The 26,531-nt window shown below is 55.5% G+C and overlaps 1 protein-coding gene across 2 annotated transcripts in view; it reads left to right on the top strand.

Moving 5' to 3' along the window:
* NPHP4 (nephrocystin 4) overlaps positions 1-26,145 on the top strand; it is a 128,541-nt gene extending 102,396 nt beyond the window's left edge. For both annotated transcript variants that reach the window (XM_046662412.1, XM_046662413.1), the window contains exons 20-31: positions 5,416-5,541; positions 8,254-8,465; positions 12,667-12,893; positions 13,126-13,312; positions 14,616-14,699; positions 21,030-21,186; positions 21,698-21,783; positions 22,329-22,414; positions 23,545-23,716; positions 24,406-24,585; positions 24,875-25,018; positions 25,575-26,145. In XM_046662412.1, coding sequence (XP_046518368.1) covers positions 5,416-5,541; positions 8,254-8,465; positions 12,667-12,893; positions 13,126-13,312; positions 14,616-14,699; positions 21,030-21,186; positions 21,698-21,783; positions 22,329-22,414; positions 23,545-23,716; positions 24,406-24,585; positions 24,875-25,018; positions 25,575-25,715 — 1,802 coding nt within the window. In that variant the 3' untranslated portion in view covers positions 25,716-26,145. The remainder of the gene's footprint in view (positions 1-5,415; positions 5,542-8,253; positions 8,466-12,666; positions 12,894-13,125; positions 13,313-14,615; positions 14,700-21,029; positions 21,187-21,697; positions 21,784-22,328; positions 22,415-23,544; positions 23,717-24,405; positions 24,586-24,874; positions 25,019-25,574) is intronic.
* The last annotated feature ends 386 nt before the right edge of the window (positions 26,146-26,531 follow it).

A 26,531-nucleotide genomic window follows, 5' to 3' on the forward strand; every position in this document is an offset into this window, starting at 1 on the left:
TGAGCCTGCCCTTGACCACTGAGAGTCTGTCCTTGACTGCTAGGTCTGCCCTTGACCACTGAGCCTGTCCTGTAGTTTGGTTCCTGATTTCTAATCAGGATTTGGATCATTTGTCATCTTGGTCTTGCCTACATTTTGTTTCTTAGTGCCACCCACGGGCATCTCTGTGACATCCTCCAATAAAGTGACTGGTTCCAGGAGAGATTTTCCTCTGAAGTATCAGTGCACAGAACTGCTTCATTGCAGAGAAGAGAAAGAGAAATGTCCTTGGCCTTCCATACAGCTTGGGAATAGGGGACAGACACATGTCCTTCTTTAGAGCTGGCGCCTTGACCTTACATCAGTGGTGTCCGAGAGCTGCTATCTGAGAGACGGAACAAGGCCCTGAGTCTCCCCCTTCTGCGTGCCAGTGGGCAGGGCGTTGGGGCTGCTGTGGCTGGGATGGTCCTGCCTGGACGTTCTGGAGGCTCAGCTGAGGCCCCGATGGGACAGGGGACTGTAGGCCGGGCATGCCTGCCCCTGCCCGCCTCAGAGCAGAGGGTCAGTGGGAGCTCCTGTGTGGCCAGTGACAAGCCCACTCAGTAGTCTCTCTTGAGGGGACTGTGGAAGGCTTGGGGGTTTTCTAGGCAGAATTGAAAGCAGGAAAGGACCAAGCGACTTGAAGTTTCTGGAGCTGTCTGTCTGGGCAGGACTCAAACCTCACTGTTGTTTTATTGGGGAATTTTCCATTCCTCAAAACCCAGCCTGATTTTAAAGCCTCAAGCCCCACGGGCCACATCCCCCCGTGCCAACATGGAGGCAGGCAGGGCTGGGGTGGAGCAGCAGGAGGAGCGAGTGCACAGCTCATTAAGTTGGGTTTGAGGTTTCTGCCTGCTTGTTTACAACTGCAGATCCAAGGCAGCCTGGAAAAAAGACAATATGGAAACAGCAAAACTCAGTTAGGTTCTGGAGGAATAAATGAGCCACATGTGAGAAGCAGACATTATCCAAAAGCTCATGTGACCGAGGGAGTCGCAAGAAACATTCTGCTTCTGAGATTGTGTTGGTTATTTTTATATTTAATTCACCAGCCCACAAATGTGCAGTGACTCCTGGTTTTAAAATCTTATCTTCAGAAGAAAGATTAGCTCCATTATATGTTATCTTAAATTGTCATTTTCATACTTTGCCTGCAAGAGAGAGATAAGCCCATGGGAAGGAGAGTCTGAGATCCCAGCTCGAGAGGATCCGTGCGGACGTGGGCGGGGAGAGATTAACAGAGGACAGACGCCCCACGCAGTGCGCTTGTGTCACTGCAGCTGTGCTTCGGCTTCCTCTGTAAATTTTGCATTTTTGGGGGAAAAAAATGTGCTGTGGCTTTTCTTTTTTTGTAAGAGTGGTGGTTATGTGCTGAGCGGTGGGCCAGCAGATTGGCTGATGGTGTTGTGAGCCTTCAGGGTGACAAGCAGGGCTGATGCCAGTGTCACGGTGCCCGGCTCGGTCTCGCTTGGACAGACTGTGTGCCTCCCACGTTCACAAGTGGTGTGTTCAAGTGTGAGGCCGCGGAACGAGGCATCTGCTGCCAACACCCCAGGTCTCCTGTGCATCTTCCCGTGGGAGAGGGCCGTCCTCGTGCTAGGTGGCTTCTCGCTCTGTGACGCTCTCAACAGCCTCTTCTGCAGCTCTCTTTCAGTTGTCTTTCCTCATACAGACATCACAAGAGCCACGTCCATTTCTTTTACTCCAGTGATCCTGGTCTTGCAGTATGACCACGGTTCAGCTGGGAGCTCTGTTGTCACTTGTATCTGCAGCCCTCCCTAGGGGCCTCCCAGGGAGGCACGGGCGGCCCTGACCCCTGGCCTCACAGTCAAGCACTTGTGTTCTCAGGGTTGAAGGAGAGCAGGGTGGTGTGGACTTTGACAGATGACCTGGGTTTGGGGTCAGGTGGTGGTGACGTGCTCTCCTCTTGCAGCGGAGTGTGGAATAGCTGTACGGCCGAGTCAGGAGCCCGTGCGTTTGAAGGGACTTGCTGCTCCCATCACAAACGTGTTGGTCCCCAGCTGTAACCTTCTGTCTCACTGAAGGGGGAGAAAACCTGTGGCAATTTCAGATCACGGATTGTGCCCTGATGAAATATAGCCTCTTCACTCCTGTGTGGTCCTTTGGTGATTGTGCCAATGTGAATTCAGCTTATCTAGTTTGTCGTCCCATCCTCTAAACAAACCACTGCTCTGAGTACAGATGTAGCAGGAGAAAGTGGTGACGAAGCCGAGGGATGGCCCTGGTCTGTCGGGAGGTGGTCCTCTGCTCCCAACGCTGCAGTGGCAGTCATTCCTCCTGAGAGCCTGTGCTCCAGGCATGCTGGCCTCCTGTCCCTGGCTGGACCAATCCTGACCCTGCAGCAGTTTCTGTGTAGCTCTCAGAGTGGAGTGATTACTAGGCTTAAAATAGGTCAGTACTCATTTCAGTTAGATGTAGGTGGACCAAGGGCCTCCTCGCCTGCAATTCAGGGAACCACCAGCCGCTGGATTAAGGTGGTGGAGAAAGCTACAGAAGATTCCGGCTTCTCTCAGGTGTGGCGTGAATCCCTTGTGCCCCACAGTGAAGGGAGGGGGCAAGTACCCACTGCCGAGCGACTGGCAGAGCAGGTCCTCAGGACAGGATGGAGAGTTTGCCAAGACCTGTCGGGCCCTGCACCACCGTCCCTGCTGTGGGAAGAGCCCGGACCGTCTCTGAGCTTGTGGCAGGAACCGAGGACTTGGGGCTGGGGGCGCTTCATTCCTCTCTCATGTGGAAGGCAGGGCTGTGGGGGGAGAGCTGGGACAGCGAGTGTCAGTGCCAGGCCTTCTAGTTCTGGCGCCCACTGGCTGGGCCCTGGAACAGGCTGCTGCCCCCTCCCTGCGCAGCCAGGCTCTCTGTCCCTGCCCTTCTGCTTGTTCACTGTTCCGCGTCCCCAGGGATCTGGGGACTCCTTGAGGACACTGGCCCGTTCTTCCTTGTTGTGATGTTCACCCTCGCAGTGACCACACTGACCTAGCCCAGAGGTGGGAAGATTCAAGAGGAGATCCATGAGCAGGCAAGTCTGAGAGCCCGGCCTGCCATGGAATTCTGTTCTTCTTGGACTCTGGTGCTCACAGGCCCTGGGCTGCTCCACGTGAAGGGGTGTTGACACCAGCTTTTTCTCCTAGGGATGAGGATGGTGATCCTGCGACAGCGAGCTGCTGTCAGGAGTCAAAAATAGATCCAAAGGAGCAAGAAGAACGTGTTTTTGGAAAAGACTTGCCAGCCTCAGTTTGCAGGGGAAGATGGACGACCCCTGGGAAGAGTGTGGAGGCAGCTGTAGGCGGATGGCGAGTGGGCATGGCAGAGGGGGTCCTGGAGCTTCTCTCCAGAGCAATTCTGACTCCAGATGCCTGTTCTCAAGAAGCAGGACCAGAGGGAGGGACAGGAGTGGTAGCGTAGATGTCCGCAAGATCTGAGCCTGAAGGTGGCAGCGTCATGGCCGACGCTTGAGTGAGGCGGTGAGGAGAAGCAGGACCTCACAGGGTGGCGTGCAGCCCTTCTGTGGGTGGGGGGGGGGGGGGGGGTCAACGCCGCTGTCTGCTGCACATCACGAGACTGACACTGAGGTGGCATGCAAGGAACAGCAGGAGGAGAGGGCGTGCCTGCTGGACGGGGCTGGCATGGAAGCTGCCTAGGAGGAGTCCTGGCATGGGTTGTCGCTGGCCTCAGCAGAAGGAGGAAGTGAGGAGCTCACTGGCCGGGGAGGAGGCAGCCGTGCTGTCTGGCGTCCAGTGATGATGGCGTGAGTGCCCACAGCAGAGCCTGGGCTGCAGAACTGTTTCTCAGCCTTTGAGGGCCAGTGGCTTGACCCCATGCTACCCCTCCCTGAGCTGAGGAAGCTGCCTCAGGGAGGCTCCCTGGCGTGGTGGTCTCCCTGAGGGAGGTGTGGAAGATGGCTAAAATGGCAGCGTTGGCCAGGGCTGCTTTCTGAGCTGTGAGCAGGACGGCAGAGCAGATAACCCAGAGAGGCTCCGTCGCGGGAAGGCTGGAGGAAGGCCAGCACGAGCTGATTCCCAGAAAACACTCAAGACCAAAGGGATTTGAAAATGGGAATGGAAGTTCTCGGGGGGGAGGCTCTGTTCGCGGCTGTGTCTCCAACCTTCAGACCATATCAAGTGAATTGCTTCTTGATTTGATCAGAGGTGGTTTCAGTCTGTCTGTCATTTCTGGATCTCGCCTTTCCCAGCCTAGCTCAGGGCTTTTGTCCTACCAGTCTTGGGGGACGGTCTGCTGTCCCACCAACATCTTTGGGTTCTCTAACTTTCTGGGGCCTGGAGGGGGTGGCTCTCATGTGGAGCAGCACAGAGACCACCTGACCTCCCTTGAAGACAGCAGCCTCCTGCAGGCGCAGAGCTTGTCGTGAGGCCCAGAGCAGCAGGTAGACCTGGAGACAGGCCGAGGAGGGTGGGGCTGAGCAGGGAAGTCACTGTCCTCCTCCCCAGGGCAGAGCGGAGGCCGGGAGGGAGGGGTGGCAGAGAGGTGGGAAATGGGCCCACAGAAGGGGTTCTACTTCTCACAGCTCCCAGGAAGACCGCCAGGCACCCCACACCTGCATGTGTTCAACACCGTCTTGCTGGAACCAAGGACGTCAGCAGCACCAGCGGTTTGTGTTTGGAGCTCGCATGGTTCATTTTGGAACGTAACTTCATTGGCTGCACATGGCCTCCCGAAGGTGGGAGCCACGTCCACGCAGAGGTGGCGTGTTCCGAGGGCAGGAGTCCATCCTCCCGGGAGAAGCGTTTCTGCGTGCAAACAGTCTCATCCCCTGGGACTCTCCCATGCTGGCGAGTTCAGCTGGAGGGAAGTGTGATGCTGTGCTGGGCTTCTGGGCACGTGTCCCTCCCTCTGAAGCAGGGTCGCTATCTCCGAAGGCTTCCAGATGAAAACAGCTCCAGAAGGTTCTAGTTTGCAGAGGCTCTTTTACTTCGAGTGTTTTTGGAGTCAGATGTTTACAGAAGTGCACGAAGGACTGCCTTGAACAATGTGACTTTCGAAAGGCTGATGTTAGAGTTTGCGAACCATGCACGTCACCGGGCTGCTCGGGGCAGCTCCCGAGACCGAGAAGTGAGAGTCCATGTGCAAGCACACTCTGAGCGTCCGAGCTTTTGTTTTTAATTCATCGTGGGAAAGCAGAGATGCTCAGATGGAAGAGAATAGGAACATAGAGAGGGAAGAGTTCAGAGAAAAACAAGCTCCTCCCATCCTCTCTCAATTTCAAAACAAATTCAGAACCAAGAGTGGAATTGGGGATCTTAGCAGGTCAGGGGGTGTGGATGGGCCATTTGAAAGCTGGAACTCCTTATAGGGTGTGCTGATGCATTTCATCAGACTCTTTTTGGTATCAATATCTTATGCCGGGTGTTTTAAATTTAGGTCGCTTGTGTGAACAGAGAGTGAGAGATTGCAGCTTGCTGCCACCTTCCAGGTCCCGGGTCATCTCCAATGACGGAGCCAGCCGTTTCGAGGGAGGCAGCCTCCTCATGCGTGGGGGCCCAAGACGTGAGTGGAGAGAGCGTTGGACCTGAGGGTGGCGGGTGGTACGTGTGCGGGACTGGCGTAGGGGAGGGGTGGAGCGAGGAGCAGAAGGCTGTGTGTATGTGTGTGGGTGTGCCTGAGTGTGTGCACACGTGCACGTGTGAGCCTGTGTGCTGGTGTCCACACCCCTTTGCATCTGGGGGCAGAGCGGTGGCTGTCAGTGCCCTGCCTCAGTGGACCTCCAGGCCACGTCGACTGACCGTGTTCATCAAACCCATCTCTCCCTTGACGGGGCTCGTGAAGCTGCCTGTGTTATTTCGTAGAGAAACTATACTCCTATGAGTAGCGTTTGTTTTTGGTTAGCTGCTCATCTGCAGGGGAAGAGGAAATGAAGAAAAGGTAAGGATGAATATAGACTGACTTACAAAAACTAATTTGAAACTCACCATGTTGAGAAGAGGAAGAGTAGCCAATTGCAAAGCTTGGGAAGTAAAGACCTGGGCTTGGTGAAAATATTTTTCACAGCAGGGAAGTTCTGAAGTTTTTCTGTCCCTTTAAAATGACCCACAGAGCTGAATATCAGATACTTGTTGGACTGAGAAGTGAGAGCTGCTCTTTAAGTAGCATCCCCCAGTGCTGCAGATCATCTTACGTGAACCGAGTGTTGATCGTCCTCTCACTTTGTTGGCCTTGAACCTCTGCTCCAGGAGGGAGTCCCAGAGCTGTGGCTGGTTAGGACTGGGGGGGCCTCTGGTTCCATCTTGGAAGGCCTCCAGGATCCCACGAGTCCCCTGAAACTCCAGCCAAAACTTTGTGGGTCCTCATACATTCTAGGGAGAGGGGGCCCTGTAGGTTCAGATGATCAGAGGGGTCCATGATCCAGACAGGCGGAGGGTCTGCTCTGGGCCAGCTTCCTCATTTTAATGTTGAAGCATCCAAGGCAAAGAGAGCTCAGATGACTTGGCTGGTCGTTGTGGTTAAGGGTGTTGAACTTGGACTAGAATCTGGATTTCCTGCTCTGGGGCCACTGCTTCTCCATCCCCAGCGGGTCCCTCTGGCCACCAGGAGAATGGATGGAGAGCAGGTACCGTGGAGTGAGGAGTTCCCACACTCCAGGAACAGAGGCTGAGAATATTGGTGAAATCCACGGCCCCGGGCCCAGCAGGTCGGGGGCTCCACTGGGCAGTGCAGGGAGTTGTGAGCCGTGAGGGTTGGTTGAGAGAGTTGAGAGCCTCTAGAGTCGTCAGTTCTCCAGTCTCTGTTTTGATCGAAATCAGAGGACGGGGCCTCTATCAGGGAGCCCATGTCTGTCCCACTGGGCAAGGCTCTGGAAGGAGGAGGTTGTGCAGAATTTTTAAAAGTGCCCCCTGGCTTGCAGGCCGCCTGCACGGTCACTCTGGAACTTCACTTCTGGTTTCACTGGGACAGGGAGAGGCTCCTGTAGTGTGATGCACTCTCAACATGTGAGCTCGTTGATTAACCCCGGCCTTGCTGGTCTCCTGCCCTCGTCCCTCCGCTCAGGGCTGTGGGCCTCGGACCACTGGAACCCAGTCCAGGCTGGATCTCCCCTCCCTGCGTGCCGTGTCCCAGGGATGTGATGCTCCTGGGGCCATAAGACATCTAAGCCATCACGTGGCATCTGAAAAGCAATTAAATGGCTTTAAAATAGAGTGGTGGTAAGGAACCTGGAAATAGACTTGTTTACTGGTGACGGAGGAAGGGGTGGGCAAGTAGGGGAGAAAATCGCTTTCCCATTGCGTGGAGCGCTTCAGTAGGAGGCTGGAGATGCGTGATGACAGGGAGTGGGGACCAGGAGGGGTTTATTTCCTGTGGCTTCTGGTGGTGCTGGGAGTCAGGAAGGGCCCCAGGGCTAAGTTGGGGTGTTCTCTTTCACCTGCCTACCTGTGCTGAGTTGAGTGAATGTCCAGGAATCTCATGTCACCTTGTGACATGGCGTGTGCCATGTGTGGCTTTGTCACCAGCATAGTCACTGACGGAAAAAAGAAAATGTAACTCTTCTACCTGCCGGTGTCTGGCTTGTTTTGGCTTCTGTTTGTCTGATGCTCGGCTTTCCTGTGTATCCAGGGTTTGAGTAGAGCCCCCTGAAGGAGACGGTGCCCTGGGGGGCCAGGCCATCCAGAGGCAGCAGGGCGCAGAGTGGAGGGCGTGAGCTTGGAAGCCAAGCCTGGCCTGACCAGCCGGGGGCCTCAGGCCAGGGGGTGCAACTCATCAGAGCCCCGGATTCCTGATCTGAGCTCAGGACTCATGTCATTCCCACCCAGAGCCGGTTTGAGGACCCAGCGGGACACTGTGACTGAGAGCTTGGAGTGGTGCTGGGCGTTGGGAGGTGCTCACTGGAGGGGCTGCCTGTGTGCAGGGGCTGGCAGTCCTGGGTGAGGGTGCCAGCGGGCCCTTGAGAATCTGAGAGCGTGAGCTGACCTTCTGGAGTGCTGACCTTTTTCTTCCCTGCAAAATCAGCTAGTGGTATATTAGTAAATTTGTGTCTAGGGGCCAAGATCAGAATTCCTTTTATTTGAGAGGCTGGTAAAAGGAGGGCCGCAGTGGAGACCGGGTTATATAATTACTGTCTTCATCAACATCCTAGAATATGCAGAAGAGAGCGGGCATGCACTGAGTTCCCTCGCTGGATACCGTGGTTCGGGAGGTTGTTGCTGGGTCTGTTGATGAACGTAAACTCTACCCTCTAACCTCTCGTTCCCTCTTTGAACCTCCCAGCGGTGAAAAATGTGGTCCAAGCGCAGAAGCTGGCTGACGTGGACAGTGAGCTGGCCGCCCTGCTGTTCACCCACACTCAGCAGGGGCACAAGGGGCCCCGGGGTGCTGGCCGCGAGGGGGACGCCGTCCGCAGGCGCAAGCTGGAGCGGATGAGGTCCGTGCGCCTACAGGAGTCCGGAGCAGAGCTCGGTGGCCCGAGGACCAGCGTGGCGGTGAGGGCTTTGTCCAGAGCGTGCTTTCCTGGGGGCATTTCTGTGGGACCAGGAGTCACTGGGAACAAAGGCGCCTTGTGCCCTGTCTCTCCTCTCCTCCTGCGTGGTTCTCTCTCTTCCTCCCGAATTCTACCCGCAGAATGTAAGAGAACGTAACTTTTCAGCCACCAAGGGAAGTTTTCAAGTCAGAATTACCTGGGGATCTTTTGGTAAAAGCCGACTTGGGCTCCACCCGTGGAGATTCTGTTTCTAGTCAGTTTGGCAGGGTCCCTGGAGTCTGGGTTTTTAAGAAGGCTCTGCAGGGAATTCTGATCTCTCCCCAGGTTTGAGGAGCAGAGCTGTGAATGACTTCTATGTCATGGGGTGTCAAGTAATCATTCTGACCAAAAATTCCCTCTTTAAAAATCTAAATAAGACCCTGTAATATTTTGCAGCTAAGAAATGGGAGGAGAGAGTGGTTGTACCTTATGAGTTTATAGAATAAAGAAGCCGCAGGGGCCTTGAGAAAGATCTTCTGAGATGACCCTTTACATTAAGGCTGGCAGGTGTCTGAATAGACGACATCCCTTCTCCGGGGCTAAGTAAACACAGTCAGCAGCTCCCCCCTCCACCTGACTGTGTGTGGCCCCTGGTGTGTCACACCTCTGGGAAGGGCTCTCACCCTCAGGTGGACTGTAGGGAGGGAGGCGAGAGAAGTCAACAAGCGAAAGACTCTTCAGTCCAACTAGGAGAGGAGTAGAGCACAGTGAGAGGACACGAGAGAGGACACGGGTAGAGGCACAGACTGAGCCAGCAGGACGAGTGGGGTGGCGGCAGAGTGGGGCAGAGTCTTTGCTGTGACAGTGAACCAAAGGGGGGCCAGCTGGTGGGGCTGGCATCAGATGGGCCTCCTCCCCGGCTGCGGTGCGCTGCGGCCACTTCCCTCCCTCCTGGCAGCGCAGCCTCGGAGTGGGGCCCCTCACCTGCCTCAGCCGGGCAGCGGCACCTGTGGACGCCCGTGTCTCTGCTTCAGAGCGGTGGCCTGGCACACGGCTTGTCCTCAGGGACAGCTGCCAGTGGTGGTGTCAATGTTGTTACTATGATTAGTTTGCTAGTTTTTCTCTTATTTGATGTGCTCTGATAGAGAAATCGGCAGCTTAGAGCCCTCATTTTGAACACAGCCGTGCCTTTGGAAGAACTGGATTTCTCAATGCACAGATAATTTCCACTAAATTCTAATGATTTCCTGGGTTTGTAGCCCCGGAGAATTTTGAGGTGAAAGTAACTTGATTTATCAAATGTGAAGTAGTTTCTATCCCTTCTAGAGCTTTCACAACCTTCTTTTGAGGAAGGGATGAGCATTCTGTGAAGTCAGCAAGTCCTTTGGAAGAGAGTTGAAACCAGAGCAGCTGTTAGGCTGAGGGCCAATCCTTGGACCCTTTTGTGGATCGTGGTGAAGTCCCAGGCACTGGAGATCATGCCTTGGGAGGAAAGAACAGCCCGGTGTGCAGCTCTCTGTTTCCAACAGTGAGAGACTCGAGGGAGGCTGAGTGTCTTGGGCTTCTTGGGGGAGCTGGTCTGGCTTGAGGGCCAGGAGCACAGAGTGTGGGCCAGATGCCTGCACTGGAGTCCTCCCTGTGTCTTGGGACAGTCACAGGCCTCCTCGAGAGGGTCACTTGGGTTAATGGGTCCAGTGCCCAGGACAGTGGCTGGCCCCAGTGACTGCTGTCGGTCAGCATCAGCCACTGTGCAGGGGTGAAGCCCTAGGCAACGGGAAGGCCTTGGTCTGAGCACCTTCTCTGTGGACCTGGGCCTGGGCAGAAGGGCTGGCAGGTTATCTTCCTATGTGGTTGGGACTGGGTTAATGCCCGCACATACCTGTCCATGCAGCAGCCGGGTCCCAGGGCCCTCAGCCTGCATTCCAGGCCAGCCAGCCTGCATTTGAGTGATGTCCCAAGGCCCCGAGCCTGGCACTGATCAGGTGACCATTCAGTCTGTGGCCGCAGTGACAGTATAGTCCCAGGCAGTGCTGACTTGCGGCTGCATCTGTAGCTCAGGCGGTATCACCAGGGACCAGCCCTGCACCTCTCCCCTCTGCCTTCTGTGTGCAACCTAAAGTGACGTCCCACCCAGGATCCCCCCTCAGGGTAGCAGATTGGTGGCACTAGTCCCGTGTTCCATGTTGTCATCCCATGCCGGGTGCCTCGGAAGAGAGAGCTTTACTTTCCAGAACTTCCAGCAAAGGCTGATGTGTCTCCCTGCTCTGAATGGGTGGCGTGCTCATCCTTGAAGCGGTTCCTGGGCCTGCAGTGGGATTGGCTGCCTGGTGGGGTCTCAGAGATGCAGTAAGTGCCATCGGCCTTGTCTGCCTGGGTTCTGGCTTGATTAGGAAATAAGACAGGAGTGTGGCAGAGGAGACCAAAATATCACATCTGCTTTACTGATGACTCTCGTTATTGGCAAAGCTCACACTGGAGAATTGGCTTGGATCTGTAGGCAGGGTGTTCCTAGTACCGAGCCTGGACTTGCTGACAGTCACCCAGTCAGGATGATGCCAGACAGCGGCAGGCGGCTCCACCAGTGGGGTCCTTCTTACACACCTTACCACCTGGCCGAGAGCAATGTGAGCGCCTGATGGTGTCTTCAGGCAGGTGGATCCCAAAAGGAAGAGGAGAGGGAGGGCAGGGCTATGCCTGCCTGGTTCATGCTCTCGAACTTTCTATCAGATAAGTCTCCCATCTACTATGGGGTGGACGGCGTTGGGGGGAGGGAGGCCAGGGGTGTCAGGCTCACAGCTTCCTCTGGGGTGTGGAGGGAGATGGCCAGGGGTCATCCTTCTCATGACCCAGGGTCACGCTGTCTCTACTCGTTGCTTTGAACCGTCTGGTTTATGGTAAACCTAGGAGTGGCTGTCGCCGTGGCCCGCCCCCTGCAGTCAATCTAACGGGCCAGTCTTGGGTCCATTTTCACGTGGCCTCTGTCCTAGAGCCCTCAGTGTATTGTCCTGGGGCTGCTGTGCTGGTGAGCAGTATAGATTCTGTCCTCTCAACGTGGGGGGGCGGGTCAGAACTATGCCCTGTCTCAACGCAAGGTTGAAAAGCCACTCTCTGTTCTGTTTCTTATCTTAAATTACGTCTGGCCATGTCCAGCGCAGTCCGTCAGAGGTTCCACTCCATTGAGAGGCTCTAATTATAAAATGCCCACGTAGGGAGGCCTCAGATGTGAGCATGACCACCCTCCCATTTTCAGATTCCCACGGGGAAATTAAAGGCTCAGCTTCAATCCCCTTGCTAGGGAAAGGTCATGGTTTGGGGTACTGGAAAGTCAATATCCAAAGGAATTTAAGTCAGAAATCAAATTTAGTCCTTACCTTTTGAGTTCAAGTCCAAAGCCATTCAGTCGGCCCCTGCCTTCTGATGTCTGGGCCTCCTCAGTGCTTGAAGGTCCTCAAAGCTGGGCCTGGCTGACTCCCCTGCATGGTGGTGGCCCCTTCTGGGTTTTAGATCTTGCAAAGCAGCCTCCAGTGGACCTCACTGTTTGATATAAGGCACACAAGAAAAATAAGCCAATCTCCAGCCTCGAGAACACATCCAGGTGGCCACGCCCATTGAATCTCGGGGCATCTGAAGAAGGAGATGGACAGAGGACTCATGGCTGAGCCCTACCAAGGCTGCGTGTCACTTGGCTGGACCCTGACCCAGCCTGAGATCAGTTAGGTCCGGACGCATCCCCTCCCCGGACTCTGCTCGCAGACTGGATTCCTGTTGCCACACTGGGGACCTGGCCAGTGACCAGGTCGTCTGTCTTAGTTTTGAGGCCATTCTTTTCTCTTTTATTTGAAACCTCTGTTTTTAGTTCCCCACTGTGCCCAGGTACCAGCCTTACGGCTGTGGGGAGAGTTTCTGGTAGTTGGTGGTTATAGTCTCTTGGGAGCATGCAAAGCAGACCCTGGCTCCGCCTGGATAGATGACCTGTGGCACAGAGAGAAGCCAGGAGTGCTCCCGTGGTCCTGCGCGGGGAGGGACAGGCGTGCCCCGTTCTCTGTCTGCAGCTGGAGGTGGTCCAGTTCCACCCAACCCACGAGCTGAGGAAGGGAGTGGTGCTGATTCCGGAAGAAATTTGGTGTTTGGGGAGGTAGGGGGAAGGTAGCTAGAAAACAGCCCTCGAGAAGGAGTGTGTACCCCAGGACTGTGGCTTTGGGTCAGGCCCTTATGTCCCGCAGGCTCAGCAGAGCGTCCGTGCACAGCACACGCGCGACCTGCAGGTCATCGCCGCCTACCGGGAGCGCACGAAGGCCGAGAGCATCACCAGCGCGCTGAGCCTGTCTATCACCACACGGCACACGCTCTATGCTACGCTGGGCACTGCCGAGTTCTTCGAGTTTGCTCTTAGGAACCCCCACAACATGCAGCACACAGTGACCATCGAGATGGACAACCCTGAGCTCAGGTGGGAGCACGAGGCGGCCGCTCCTCAGCCCGCAGTCGCAGCGGGGTCAGGTGGGGCGACTCTGAGCTCTGCCTGAAAGCTAAGCTGATTTCGTCCTTCGTGGGTCCTGCTGATTCTGGCTTTCGCCCACGTCCTCTGTGGACAGCCAGCTCTGAGTGGGTGGGGGGCATGTCCCTGCAGGGTACTTAGCAGGAGGAGCTTTTCCTCAGCATCGTGTCTCCCCCCACTCCAGCCTCATCCTGGACAGTCAGGAGTGGAGATACTTCAAAGAGGCCGCCAACCTGCACACGCCGGTGGAGGAGGACATGTTCCACCTGCAGGGTGGCCTCGCCCCCCAGCTCTTCCTGCGCCCCAGGGAGACCGCCCACATCCCCTTCAAATACCAGACCTTTTCCGTGGGCCAGCCAGCCTCCTCGCAGGTGGGGAAGGCCATTCCAACGCCAGATGGGCTTGTCAGCAGGCATACGGGGAGATCCCATTTGGCTAGCTACTGTTGGGAAATTGGGAGCCCTCTAAGCGTTTGCCCGTGTCCGTCCCGTGCTGTTGTAGGCGGTTAGCCTTTGGCCATTGCCTGCTCCCCCTGTTCCTCCCATGCGCTCTGGCACCTGTGCTGCGTGCTGCAGCCCCAGGTGCTTCACTTTTCCTGCCTAAGTGGTGGGCCTCGGGAAAGGCTAGACCATCCCTCTGAGCTCTCTTTGCTAAACTGGTGAAAGAACCCTTCTTAAACCTCAGAAGAGGTAACGGGTTGAAACTTCGCAGCATGTCATACTCCCTGGTTAATGCTGTTCGTCCACCTCTTCCTGGAGTGTCCGCTCCTCTGCGTCAACGCAGAGACCGAGATGTCATGTAAGGGATGTGGGTTGTGCGTGTGTAGCGTGTGTGATGGGGGAGGGTGCAGGGTGTGTGGGTTGTGCATGTGGGTTGTGTGTGTGTGGCATGTGTGATGGGGGAGGGTGCAGGGTGTGTGGGTTGTGCGTGTGGGTTGTGTGTGTGTGGCGTGTGTGATGGGGAAGGGTGCAGGGTGTGTGGGTTGTGCGTGTGGGTTGTGTGTGTGTGGCGTGTGTGATGGGGGAGGGTGCAGGGGTGTGGGTTGTGTGTGTGTGGTGTGTGTGGTGGGGGAGGGTGCAGGGTGTGTGGGTTGTGCGTGTGTGGCGTGTGTGATGGGGGAGGGTGTAGGGTGTGTGGGTTGTGTGTGTGTGGCGTGTGTGGTGGGGGAGGGTGTGGGGGTGTGGGTTGTGTGTGTGTGGCGTGTGTGATGGGGGAGGGTGCAGGGTGTGTGGGTTGTGCGTGTGTGGCGTGTGTGATGGGGCAGGGTGCAGGGTGTGTGTTCATTTATTTGACCTCTTGAGGTCAGTCCTAGGGGTACTGAGCATCCCTTAAATGGGCCTGAGGGATTCCTAGAGGCTCACAGATTTCCATGCGCATCTTTGGATGCGCTTTTGGGATGAGAGGTGGAAAGGACGTGGTGAGGATGGTAGGCCTTTGGCTTCAGGCAGAGCTGGGTTCCCCTGTCGGTCCGCCCTTCACGGCTGACTGCAGCCTCTGCTTCCTCTGTGGGGCACTGAGGCTGGTAAATAACCGTAGCCGCCCCGAGGGTTCCTGTGAGAGTAGATGAGACCCGGGAGCCCTGGCCCAGGGTGGCAGCTGTTCCTCCAGGAGAAGGAAGTGCCTATCCCCAAGGACTGCATCTTCTGACCCACTGTGCTGATTGGTTTCTCACAGGCGTCTGCTGAGCTGAGGTCTGAGAAGGGCGCAGATGCTGAATCGCCTTTGAAGTCCAGCACGATGCCCACTAAACATGCCAAGGTAAGGGGGCAGAAGACAACAGACGTTGGGGCCCGGATGTTCCTGAGGTCTTGCATCATGAGCCATGTCCTCTGAGCAGACGGAGTGAAGTGTTCATGAGCTCCTCTGTTCCAGCACCTCTGGGGCCTGGGCCTCCTGGACGGGAGGGGTTGGGGCTGGTCTAGGGTACGTGGGGGCGGGGCCCTTGGAGGTGAGCTTTTCATGTCCTAACAGGGCAGTGACAGCTTCAGCCAGATGCTGGTAGGCCCGCTGAGTGGGTGTCTGGTGTGGAAACATCTCCTTGGCAACTCTCTGCTGTGCAGTCCTTGGGCGCTCTGGGTGCGAGGCCAGCCGTCACAGCACGAGGCCACCACGCTCAGTTAGCCTCGCTCTTCCGACCCTGCTCCACGGCATTCCCGTGTCATGTGAAATCAGTGTGACGCGTGGAGGTTACTTCCTGGAAGTGAGACCTAATCCTCACGAACGCTCTAGGGGACGGCAAGCTTGCAAGGTGGACTGACCCACAGCCTGCCTGCCGTCGACTGTCCTCGGGAGGAGCTTGGGACACTGTCAGGTGATAGGAATTTCTGAAGCTTTTTTGTAGACATATGCCTTCTTTAGTAGGTTGAAAGTAAAAACAAAAACAAGAAGACCTTTGCCTCCTGCCCCTGCCACCGAGAACAGATTTCGGTGCAGCCCCGGATGAGGAACTGGCTCCCGACTGCAGAGTCTCTCCAGGTGGCAGCCCTGTGCCCACGGCCCCATCACCAGTGAAAATTTGCTTGATTTTGTTTAAACATGGGGCCACAGCTTTGCCTCTGTCTAAGGAAGGGGTCAGCTCTTTATGTAGGGCTATAGATCGAATCCAAGAGCTAATACAATTTTCCTTACATGACTGGAGTTTGAAGGCAAACCCCAGAAATCTTCTGAGTTTACCCATGATTACTTCAGTGTGTGTCTCTAACCGATGTGGCCTTTCTTTAACCAGCGTGTGCCATTGTCACTGCCCCAGATTAGCAGCAAATCTCAGCGTCACCTGAGGTCCAGGCCATGCCCACTCGTCTTTTCACAGTTGGTTTGTTGGAGTCGGGGCCCGCTGTCCTTGGGGCTCTGTCGCTGGGGTCGCTGCGCATGGGCTGACCACCGCGTCCCGGGCAGAGGCTGCGGTGGCTGGTGGTCCACGGTGGCGGTATGTGTTGCCCTCACCCCTTATTCCATCAGGGAGGAAGCAGTGCAGTTCTGCTCCCCCCTTTCTTCCTCGACTTATTAGCTGCGATCCTTCTATGAACAAGAATCCTGCCCAGCAGCAGTTTGGTTACCCTGAAATATACTTTATACCAGAAAGTCAGGATAGTCTTGGATTTTTTTCCCTTTCTGTTATCAGGTTTTCAAATATTGAGTTGTGGCCTAGTGACCTCCAGAGACGGTCAGTGTTTTGGAGTCTTGTTATGAACTCGCAATTTTGTATTTGCTCTATTGTCCACGGCAGGTGTTGGCTGATGTAACTGCCCCCTCTCTCTGGCCACTGCCATCCCTTTCAAGTTAGCTCCTGGACCTTTTTCTTTTTAGCTTTTTATTTTGCAGTCATCTCAAACTTACAGAAAAGTTACAAGAATAGTGCAAGAACTCCCGTATATTATCTCCCCAGATCTGCCCACCGTTGATGCCTTAGCTTTACCTCATCACTCTGTCTGTGTTTACCCATTTTTTGTCTGAACAATTTGAGAACAAGTTATCGACATAATGCCCCATTGCTCCATGAAACTTAGAGCTTGTATGTCCTGAAAATCAGGACACTCTTTTGCATAACCACAGCAGAGTCATGAAAATCAGGACCTGGACACCGATAGGTCTCATCACAGACCCCGTCTGCACCTGACCAGATATCCCGGTCTTGGATCACTGACCTACCTGCCAGCTTCACGCGGTGTTTGGTGCTCCTCTCTGTAGTCTGGGACCCCCCGCCCCGAGCTTTCCTTGCCTCTCACAGCCTTGGTCTTTGGACGTGTAAGGCCAAGTTACCTTGCACGGTGTCCGTCAGTTGGGGTTTGTCTGAGTTGCTCATGATCAGGTTCATGTTAGGCCTGTAGGGCAGGAATAGCACGGATGTTTTGCTGTGTTCTTCTCAGAACCTCTTATTGGGAGGGGTGCGATGTTGATTTGTTCTGTTGCCAGTGATGTTAGCTTTTTTAATTCGTTAGGATGGCGTCTCCCAGGCTTCTTCACCGTAAAGTTAATTAAGAAGTATTTTATAGCTGATAATTAGAAAGTAATGAATAAGTATTTTGTCAGGAGATACTCTTAGATGATGTAAATGTCCTGCCCATCAAACGCTCGCCCTCTAGGTTTGCTGTCCCCTGGCGGTTCTTGCTGGAATGAGTCAGCGTGGTGGTTGCCTGTCGGCTGTTTTCACATTCCATCATTTCTTCTACACGCATTAGTTGGCATTCTAAGTAAGGTAGAGCTTTAGCTTCATCCCATTCATTTATTTATTTTTTGTACCCTTCTGGACCGTGAATTCCTTTTTTTCAATGGGTTATGATTTTTTACTGTCACCATTTGTTTTGCTGCTCATACTGTCCCTGACTCACCAGAGGCAGCCACTCAAGCTGGCTCCTGTGTCCTTTTGACATGGCCCTGTCATTCTTTGAGCACTTCCTTACTGCATGGCAAATAAGGTGTTCCAGAGTCATCTTGTGCTTTCCCTGCTCCATTTCTGGAATCAGCCGTTATCTAAGGTTCCGTTTAGTGGAGAATGGTATTTAGAAACCAAAGTCTGGGGGTTGGGCTTCTCGTCCCTCTTAGCAGAGAGCACTAAAGAGTGTGTGTCTGTGTGTACATATGTCTGTGCACAGACGTCTGCACCTTTGCATACATTTTGAAGGCCGTGAATTCACACCCGTGCTTCCAGTGCCAGAGCAGTCTCGCAGGGTTTGTTCCAGTTGCCCTGTCCCATGTTTGTAATTCCCATTTCTGTGAGTGAGGAACCTGGCTCGCGCTATCTTCAGTCTCTTTACCAGTTGCTCAGCTCCCCTGTAGGCAACCAGCTGCCAACCACACTGGTCAAATCCTTTTGCCCTGAGTAGTTGCATCACCAACTTGATACACAGCTAAATTTGCTTATTTGATTGTTTCAGTTTGTTTTCAATATATAGAGATCTTTCATTTCGTTTTTCTTTCTTTTTTTTTTAAAGACACTTTTTTTGAGGAAGATTGGCCCTGAGCTAACATGTGTTGTCAATCTTCCTCTTTTTTTCCCCCAAAACCCCAGGACATAGTTGTACATCCTAGTGGTAAGTCCTTCTAGCTCTTCTGTGTGGGACGCCCCCACAGCACGGCTTGGTGAGGGGTGTGTAGGTCTGCGCCCAGGATCCGAACCAGTGAACCCCAGGCTGCCGAAGTGGAGCGTGTGAACTTAACCACCACACCACCAGGCCGACCCCTCATTTTCCTTTTTGATCTTAGTTTTTTAACTAACTAAAAGCGTTTACATAAGTCCAAAATCAAACTGTAAAATTGGATATATTCAGGAAGATCCTGCTTCCTTTGCTGCCAACCCCCATTCTGTCCTGTGTTGTGTGTGTGTGTATGCACACGTGTGCAAGTGCAGGGCACGAGTGTGGTCCTGAGACCACTTCCTCATCCTCGTTCACTCTCAGATCAGGGCCCACGTGTGGACGTCATCGCTTATCGACCAGTGCCCTGTTGCTGGACTTTTGAGTTCTCACCTTTTCCTGTTACAAACAGTGTGGCAACGAATAGCTCATACACATACAATTTTGCTAAATGCCTCTCCCAAGGGGCCGGCTCACTTTTCACTGATTGACCATTTTTAAAGCTTTTACTCACCTGTACAAATGTTGCCAACTCTTGTAGAACTTCTAAGCATCCTAAAAACTGGAGAGGATATAAAAGTTGGGCCTGAGTCTTCCAGTTTTATTTGCAGATTCTCCAAAGGCAGGATCTCCATGGGTGTTGCCACTGCGCCACTCTCAGTTTTGGAAAAAGGTTCAGGCCAGTGGGTTTCCCAGCTCACAGGTTCCTTGGGTTTCTGGTCCAGACGGCTTTCCTGGGTCCTCACGTCCTGCTGCCCACTCAGCTTCCTGGACCCTCGGCCACAGGAAACAGGCAGCCAAATGGCCACCCTCACAGCTTCCGTCCTGTGGGGGACCAACCGTGGCAATACAGGAAATGTGACGTGGGTGGTGGTCGTGCTGTGGAGAAAATAGAGCAGGGGGCGGTGGGCAGTCATCAGGACTTTGGACACTTTTGTCTGTAAGACTTTTTTCTTTAATCTGATGACTCATTTTAAGTCAGTGCACTATAGAGAAAGAAGTGTGTTTTGTAACCGCAGTGGGCTGGCTGCAGCCTGTCCTTCCTCCAGCCCCTGCTGAGTAGCCCCGGGAAGACGGCTGATCAGGGCGCTGAGGAGGCAGAGACCATACAGCTTTTGTTTTTGCTGAGGAAGGTTGTCCCTGAGCTAACGTCTGTGCCTGCCTTCCTCTGTTTTTTGTGTGGGACACCGCCATAGCATGGCTTGATGAGGGGTGCATAGGTTCCCACCCGAGATCCGAACCTGCAAACTCTGGGCCTCCAAAGCAGAGTGTGAACTTAACCGCTGCACCACCGGGCTGGCCCCAACACAGGTTTTTTAACAGAGAGAACTTAGGATGAAGCATTACAACTAGGTATAACGTTGTTAACCAGGCCACTGGAAGAGTGAAACCAGAACTTTGTTTCAAGGAGGTAGAGACGGCAGGAAGCAGCTATCTGCCACTCTTAGTGCCAGGAACAAAGGGACGAAGCTGGAAGTAATGACCCAGGCCTCCGAGGAGGGGCAATGGCCGCTGGCAGCGTCCTGCTGGGGAGCCGTGAGGCTGGGTCTGCGGTGCTGACATGTGGATCCACGTCCTGCCGTGGGAGGAGCTGCAGCTGCTGGGACAAGGCCGGGCTGCTGGGGTGGCCGACAGGAGGGCAGCAGACAGGCGGGACGGCCCCGCTTCATGCCTGAGCCTGCCCTTGCCCTGTGGTCAGAGCTTCCAGGAGCGGCTGGTGGAGAGAAACGTGGTCTGCAGGGGCCCCGTCCTGAGAGCAGTGCAGGGCGGGCGTGGGATAGAGCCCTGTTCATAATGGGCACAACAGCTAAATGAACGGTCATTTTAGAATCGGAGTCTAGGCAGAGCGGTGGGATTCTGACTGACACGTGTCAGGGCCCAGATGACGGGAACAGGGCCATGGTTGAGGGAGCCTCTCTCCCAGCCGGAACACGAGGTCGATGAGCACACAGCAGGTGTGGAAACAGACCTGCACTGGAACAGCTCCCACGTGCAGCTCCAAAAAGGCCACACCAAACACAGCGTTGCTCAAAGATCCAAGGTGGGAAGACAGCGAAGACAGCCAGGGACAGCGACCACAGAGTTCAGGAGGGCGACTTCCTCGGGCGGGGCGGGCGGGGCTGGGGGCACAGAGAGTTGGGCAGCGTCGACGGCTTGCCCCTTGCAGGCGGGGATGTGAGTTCAGGGGGGCTGTCTGAAGTTGTGACTTCAGCTTATTTTTACCTCTGTGTTCCTGCATGTATGCACATGTAAAAGATTCCTCAGTAAAACGTACCGAAGTAGAGGAATGTCCCTCCCACGTGGAAGGTTTGTCTGGTGGCTGGAGTTTGGCGTCGAGGTGGAAAGGTTGCCTGGTCTCACAGGTCAGGCTCTGTGTACCCCCTCATTCCTGGGCCTGCAGAGCTCACTGGGCCAGACTGAGTCATGGAATAAAGGTACCTGTTCTATCAGTTGTCCAAATTAGGACCTCTTTTGGACAAGTAAGTTTTTTAGTAACTTTTTGAAAAAGGAAGTTTCTTATTTCTAGCCCTTTGGGTTTGGGCTCAGCCTCCTTTTATGGTCTGGAATCAAAGAGCTCATGCTAATGTGCTCTGTTACAACCCATGAGGACCTGGTCCAGATCCTTCTGGAATGACTTCCCAGCACACACACAGCAGGCGTGTAGGAAGATGGAATTATGGCTGCAGTAGCGTTTGACTTTGGGCCTGGAAACCTCTTCGCTGGCATCCTTGGCATGTGCTTTACTTATAAGAAATAGCAGCCACAGGAGGTCTGGTACACGAGTGAGAGGAGCATGTCCACATGTGGACCCTTTGTTGGGTGTCGTCCCCTTGGTTTGGGTACCTGCTGCTGAATGGTCTGTTCCCGCTTCTGACGATGCCTGTCCTTCCCCCTCATGGGGTGAGTGGACCCCAGGAGACCCCTGTCCCTATCTGTGGAAGGAGGCGCCGCACACACGGCTGCCCGCGAGCCGTTGTGCCGGCTCTGATGCCAGCCCTGTCTGCTCTCTCGACAGGTCTTGTTCCGGGCGAGTGGCGGCAAGCCCATCGCCGTGCTCTGCCTGACGGTGGAGCCCCAGCCCCATGTCGTGGACCAGGTCTTCCGCTTCTACCACCCGGAGCTCACCTTCCTGAAGAAGGCCATCCGCCTGCCACCCTGGCACACACTTCCAGGCAGGTCCCGTCTGACCCTGAGGCTGGCGGGTTCAACAGATGGGAAAAAGCTTTTCCCCAAGGGTGACAAGTGGCATTGCCCCGTGATGCTCTTCCTCCAACAACATGTGACACATCTGTAAATTCTGCCACCTGCCTTTATTGTTTGAAATGGCTGCCCTCTCAACCTCCTCTGAGAGGACAAGTGTGACCTTGGCCAGCTGATTCCACCCTCCTCACATCCACAGCCCAGGGTTAGGCCCAGGGACACTCGCTCCCTCCACCTGCTGACTCACTGATGGTCTGTCTGTGCCCTTTGGAACAGAACGAGGTCTTTTTCCTCTGGCACGTGCTCTGTGGCATTTGCATTTCTCCCTTTGCCTGAATCCCCGAGGAGGCGGCTAGAGCAGGAGCACGGGTCCATGCGGGCGTGTGCTGGGCAGGGGCATCGCCTCCCGCCGGGCGTCTGTTAAGCTCCTATGACGCCCAGGCCTGTCCGGCAAAGACGTTTGTCTTGCTCTCCCCTCTCCAGGCGCGCCCGTGGGCAGGCCCGGCGAGGACCCCCCAATCCACGTCCGCTGCAGTGACCCGAACGTCGTCTGTGAGACCCAGGATGTGGTGAGCTCTCTCAGCCCCACCTCGGGCCACCTTCCCAGCAGGGCATGGCCGTCGGCGCCCATGTCTCCGGCTGCCCCTTCGCTGTGTGTCTGGGGAAACGCTTTCTCTCTAAGGTGCCAGAGGGCTGTTTTGACACCCTTGTGAGAGCTTTATGAATGAGTTTTCATTTTTCCTGCAAGCAGATCAGTTCCTTGATTGTCTGAATTAAGATTGAAAAGAGGCATGAGGTGAAGTGAGTGGTAATTATGGCGCTTATTAATTGCCATTGTGTAAAGAATAACGGCCGTAATTGTATTATGACTGGTTAGGAAACTGGAGAAATCTCCTGCAGAATTTAACGGTTGAACTTAATATAAAATTAAGAAGTTAATGGTTTTCTCTCTTTTATAGTGAAAAAAATAGGGAGTTCTGAGTAGTACAGGAAATGAAAAATGTGTTGAGGGGGAGGGAGCCCGGTTCACGCCTGGTTTTGCTTCTGTGGACTTAGGGGCCAGGGGCCAAATGGGGACGGTGGTGTTTGCATGACGTGCCCCACTGTCTGGCAGGGCCCCGGGGAGCCGCGGGACGTGTTCCTGAAGGTCGCTAGCGGGCCAAGTCCAGAGAGCAAGGACTTCTTTGTCACCATTTATGCGTGAGTGTGCGAACCCCTGCCATCTGGGGTCGGGGAAGCCGAGGGGGAAGTGGGCTGCGGGCTGTGGGAGGGCTGCCGGGGGCTGCATGGGGGCGCTGCTGGGGGGCTGTGGGGGGCTGCGTGGGGGGTGCTGCGGGGGCTGCTGCAGCCTGTGGGGGGGCTACTGTGGGCTGTGGGGGGTCTGCCAGGGGCCTGTGAGGGCGCTGCTGGGGGGCTGCGGGGGCTGCGGGGTCAGTGGGTTCTTTGTAAACTCGTGGTGGGAGAGGTGGGCTCTCGCTGGGTGAGGTGAGACTCTAGGGCCTTGCAGAGGGCTCCCTCTGCTCAGGCTGCACCAACAGCCTGAGGGACGCGCTCCAGCCTACGAGGAGAGAAACTTGGGCAGCTTCTGCCCTTCGCGAGTGCCCGGGACTGACTGGGCACCCTTGTCATCGAGTCTGAGGGGAGCTAAGCAGAGGCCCCCCAGGGGAGACGGAGGTCTTACCTCTGACGCTGAAGACTGTCTATAAACCGCCCCTTCACCTCTCACCGGCTGAAGTGACGCCCGTCCCTGACCTTTTCCTCACAAGTCGTATCTCCCAGCCCTTTGAACTCTTGAAAACTGGCACATTTTGTACAGCCTCCCAGGGCGGGGCAAACACTTGCTTTCAGTGCGCCTCACGGGCTGTGTGGACGCGGCAGAGTGGAGTCCTCGCAATGACCCCCTGGGGAGCATCACTGGCCCACTGCACAGCTCAGAGCTGGCGTCCGAGGGCACCGGGCGGCCCACGTGGGGCTTCTGCGCCCAGGCCTGTGCCACATCTAAACCCACGTTCTCTCCCACCCCGTGCAGCCCACAAGCTTTGCCTCAGACCCGGTTTGGAGTTTGGGGTTTCAGCTGGCAGAGGTTGCATATCTGGCCAAGGCCCACATTGTCACTCACCCGAGGTGGCCCCGTGCAGTCAAGGCCACGTATAAGCCACAGCCCCGCCTGAGAGCCCTCTGCTTAGCGGGGGAGGGTGGCTGTGCAGGGTGACAGCAGCTATGCCCCAGGCCTGCTTCCTGGGCACCCCATCCTCCCGGCTCCCGGCTTCTCCCTCACAGTTGGTGCCGCTGTCCTCACCAGTGCTGCACGTGGCTTCTGTCTCGTGCAGGGATCGCTGGCTGGCGACGCCCATCCAGATATGGCAGGTCCACCTCCACTCCCTGCAGCGCGTGGACGTCTCCTGTGTCACAGGCCAGCGGACCCGCCTGTCCCTTGTCCTTCGGGGTACACAGGCAGTTAGGAACGTGAGAGCTTTCACCTCGCACCCCCAGGAGCTGACGGTATGGCTTTCTGGGGGCTGTTGGTCACTGAGGTGTTCTCAGGCCTCTCTGTCCTCACCCCACCCTGGGGACGGACTGGACGCGGTGGGGCAGGATGCTGGAAATTGAGCTGCAGCTCAGGGGTTGGTCCCAAGGACAGGCTCCGAGCACTTCAAGATTAAGATACTCTGGCAGAGTCTTCATTCAGATTGCCTTTATTAGCTATGCCGTCATGGGATGAGTGACATATAAAGCCCTGAAGGCCAATTTTTAGAATTATTGGAAGGTAAATATTAATAGTAACTCTGGAATTCGTGCTGCCACAATTGGACGTCTGGATAATGAGGGCAATGCAGACTCCCTGCCAGGGAGCCAGGCTCCGAGCCTGGTGAACGCCCGCTGCTGAGGCAGCTCTGGCACTTAGGGGACCGTTGCCATGTGAGGGGGGACTTGTCCAGCACAGACTGTGACATGCCGTGGTGCTGGCACTGATGGCAAGGTTGGGTCTGGCGTCAGATCTGCATTTTCACTTGGGCCCCTCTGACCTCGCGCAGGCCATGTGGCCCCCCCAGAACAGGCTGTCACCCCCAAACAACGGGGGAGCCCTTAGGATTCTCTCGGTCCACTGGGGTGCAGGTGCCCAGGAAGCCCCTCGTGTGCACCGTGTAAGAGGCTGTGTCCCAACCTGCTTCTTTCTGTTGTCCTTGAAGACGGATCCCAAAGGTGTCTTCGTGCTGCCACCTCATGGGGTGCAGGACCTGCACGTGAGTGTGAGGCCCTGCCGGGCGGGCAGCCGGTTCGTCCACCTCAACCTGGTCGACGTGGACTACCACCAGCTGGTGGCCTCGTGGCTCGTCTGCCTCTCCTGCCGCACGCCGCTTATTTCTAAGGTCTGGAGGGGTGATGTGCTCAGGCCACATGGTACGGGTGTGTCACCTGGTCCCATGACCCAGGCCTGCCTGGATTCAGGCTGGCGTTTCCTCCTCCATCCTCTCTGGCTCTGGGATTGGGTGGGGGGTTCCCTCTGTCCTGTGAGCCCCCTCAGTTGGGAGCTCAGAGGGCTCGTCTGTCATATTTACGGAGATGTCCAGTGTCTGGGGGCCCCAGTGCAGAGCAGGCTCCGGAAGTGCCGGGAGAAGGAGCCCACAGCCGAGTCCTGCCCTCCCCCTCCCCCCACAGGCCTTTGAGATCACGCTGGCTGCCGGGGATGGGAAGGGCGCCAACAAGCGGATCACCTACACCAACCCCTACCCCTCCCGCAGGACCTACCACCTGCACAGCGACCACCCTGAGCTGCTGCAGTTCAAGGAGGACTCCTTCCAGGTGCGTGCCGGTGCTGTGCGGGCCTGGGCACGGGGCGGGGCCTCGAGGCGTGGCACCGAAGGTGGGGTCAACAGGCAGTTAGGAGCAGTTCCATCAAGAAGTCCAGGGGGGCGAGCGTCGCGCCTCCACTCTGGGTTCTAGGCACGGTTATGGGGCGGCTGCTGACCCACCGTCCGTGATTTCTCGATAGTTTTACCCAGAACTGTCCGGGACGTTTGCCCTGCGTCCTCGGTGAATGTTTTAGGGAGGTGCAGCAGGCGCAGACCGTTGGTCAGTGGGGGTGTCTTCAGTTGGGAAGCGTCCCCCGAGGGCGTGGGGCGTAGCATGTCGGGTTTCACAGTGACACAGGAGGTTCAGTCCAGAACATGAGTGTGCTGGAGTCTGCAAGGCTCGGCGCTGCCAGGCTGCCCTCCCCGGCGCTGAAGGCCGGAGCTTGGGAGTAAAGTCTCAGCCACGTGATCCGCTGTGCTGCCAAAATACAGGTGTGCATACATCCAAGTTTCTGGAAGACAGATGAGCGCCCGGGGCTTGCTAGGATGTTGATGCTTGTTTCCAGGTTGCAGGAGGAGAGACCTACACGATCGGCCTGCGGTTTGCGCCCAGTCAGAGAGCCAGGGAGGAGGAGGTTCTGATTTACATCAACGACCACGAAGACAAGAACGAGGAGACGTTCTGCGTGAAGGTCATGTATCAGTAGGGGCGCCCGGCCCCGCGAGGCCCCCTGCGGCTGTCTCGGAACTCGGAATTCGCCTGCTCGTGCTCTGTCGACCCTTCTCCCCTCAGCTCACCTGCCCGCTGACCCGTGAACTTGGCCGAGGCAGGACGGGATCACCATGCCCCCGACCGTTTGCGGTGCCTGAGTGCCGTCGAGCTGCTGCGGCACCAACCGTCCTCAGGCGGGAAGGCAGCCGCGGGTGCACGAGCCCGTTTCACGCAGGGGACTGTCACTGTCTGTGACGCTTTGATTTCCTTTTAGCAAAGTGTATTTTATGAATCATCTTAAATGATAAAATTATGTTTTCTTACTGGATTTTGTACAAATATGTTATTTGCTATATTTTGTACTGGTATTATTTCGTATCTTTTTTTAAAGTTATATGTGAAACATTAAACTTTTATATATTTTCTCTTTGACAGTTTCCTTGAGTGTTTTCTACTGTTTTCACCACTGTCAGGGGTTTTCCGTCTACAGCAGAAGCTTGGTTTTCCCTTGAGGACACTGTGGCTGAGGGACAGTCAGGTGGCCTGTGGCCTCCGGGAGAGTCTGCTCAGGCTGACCTGGGGGAGGGGGCGACTCTGACCTCCGCTTCTTTGTCACATCTCCTTCTCTGACTCTGCCCCCACCTCCCTCTCGGAAGGATACTTGTGATGACACTGTGGCCACCTGGAAAATCCAGGAGAAGCACTCCGTCTCCAGATCCTTCATCCAATCCCAGCCTCAGTCCCCTTTCCCCTGTCAGGTCACAGAGTCCCAGGTGCCAGGTGTCAGGACCGGGACACCTGGGGGGCATCA

Source organism: Equus quagga, chromosome 5 (genome assembly GCF_021613505.1).
Source record: "Equus quagga isolate Etosha38 chromosome 5, UCLA_HA_Equagga_1.0, whole genome shotgun sequence".
NCBI classification, from domain to species: domain Eukaryota; kingdom Metazoa; phylum Chordata; class Mammalia; order Perissodactyla; family Equidae; genus Equus; species Equus quagga.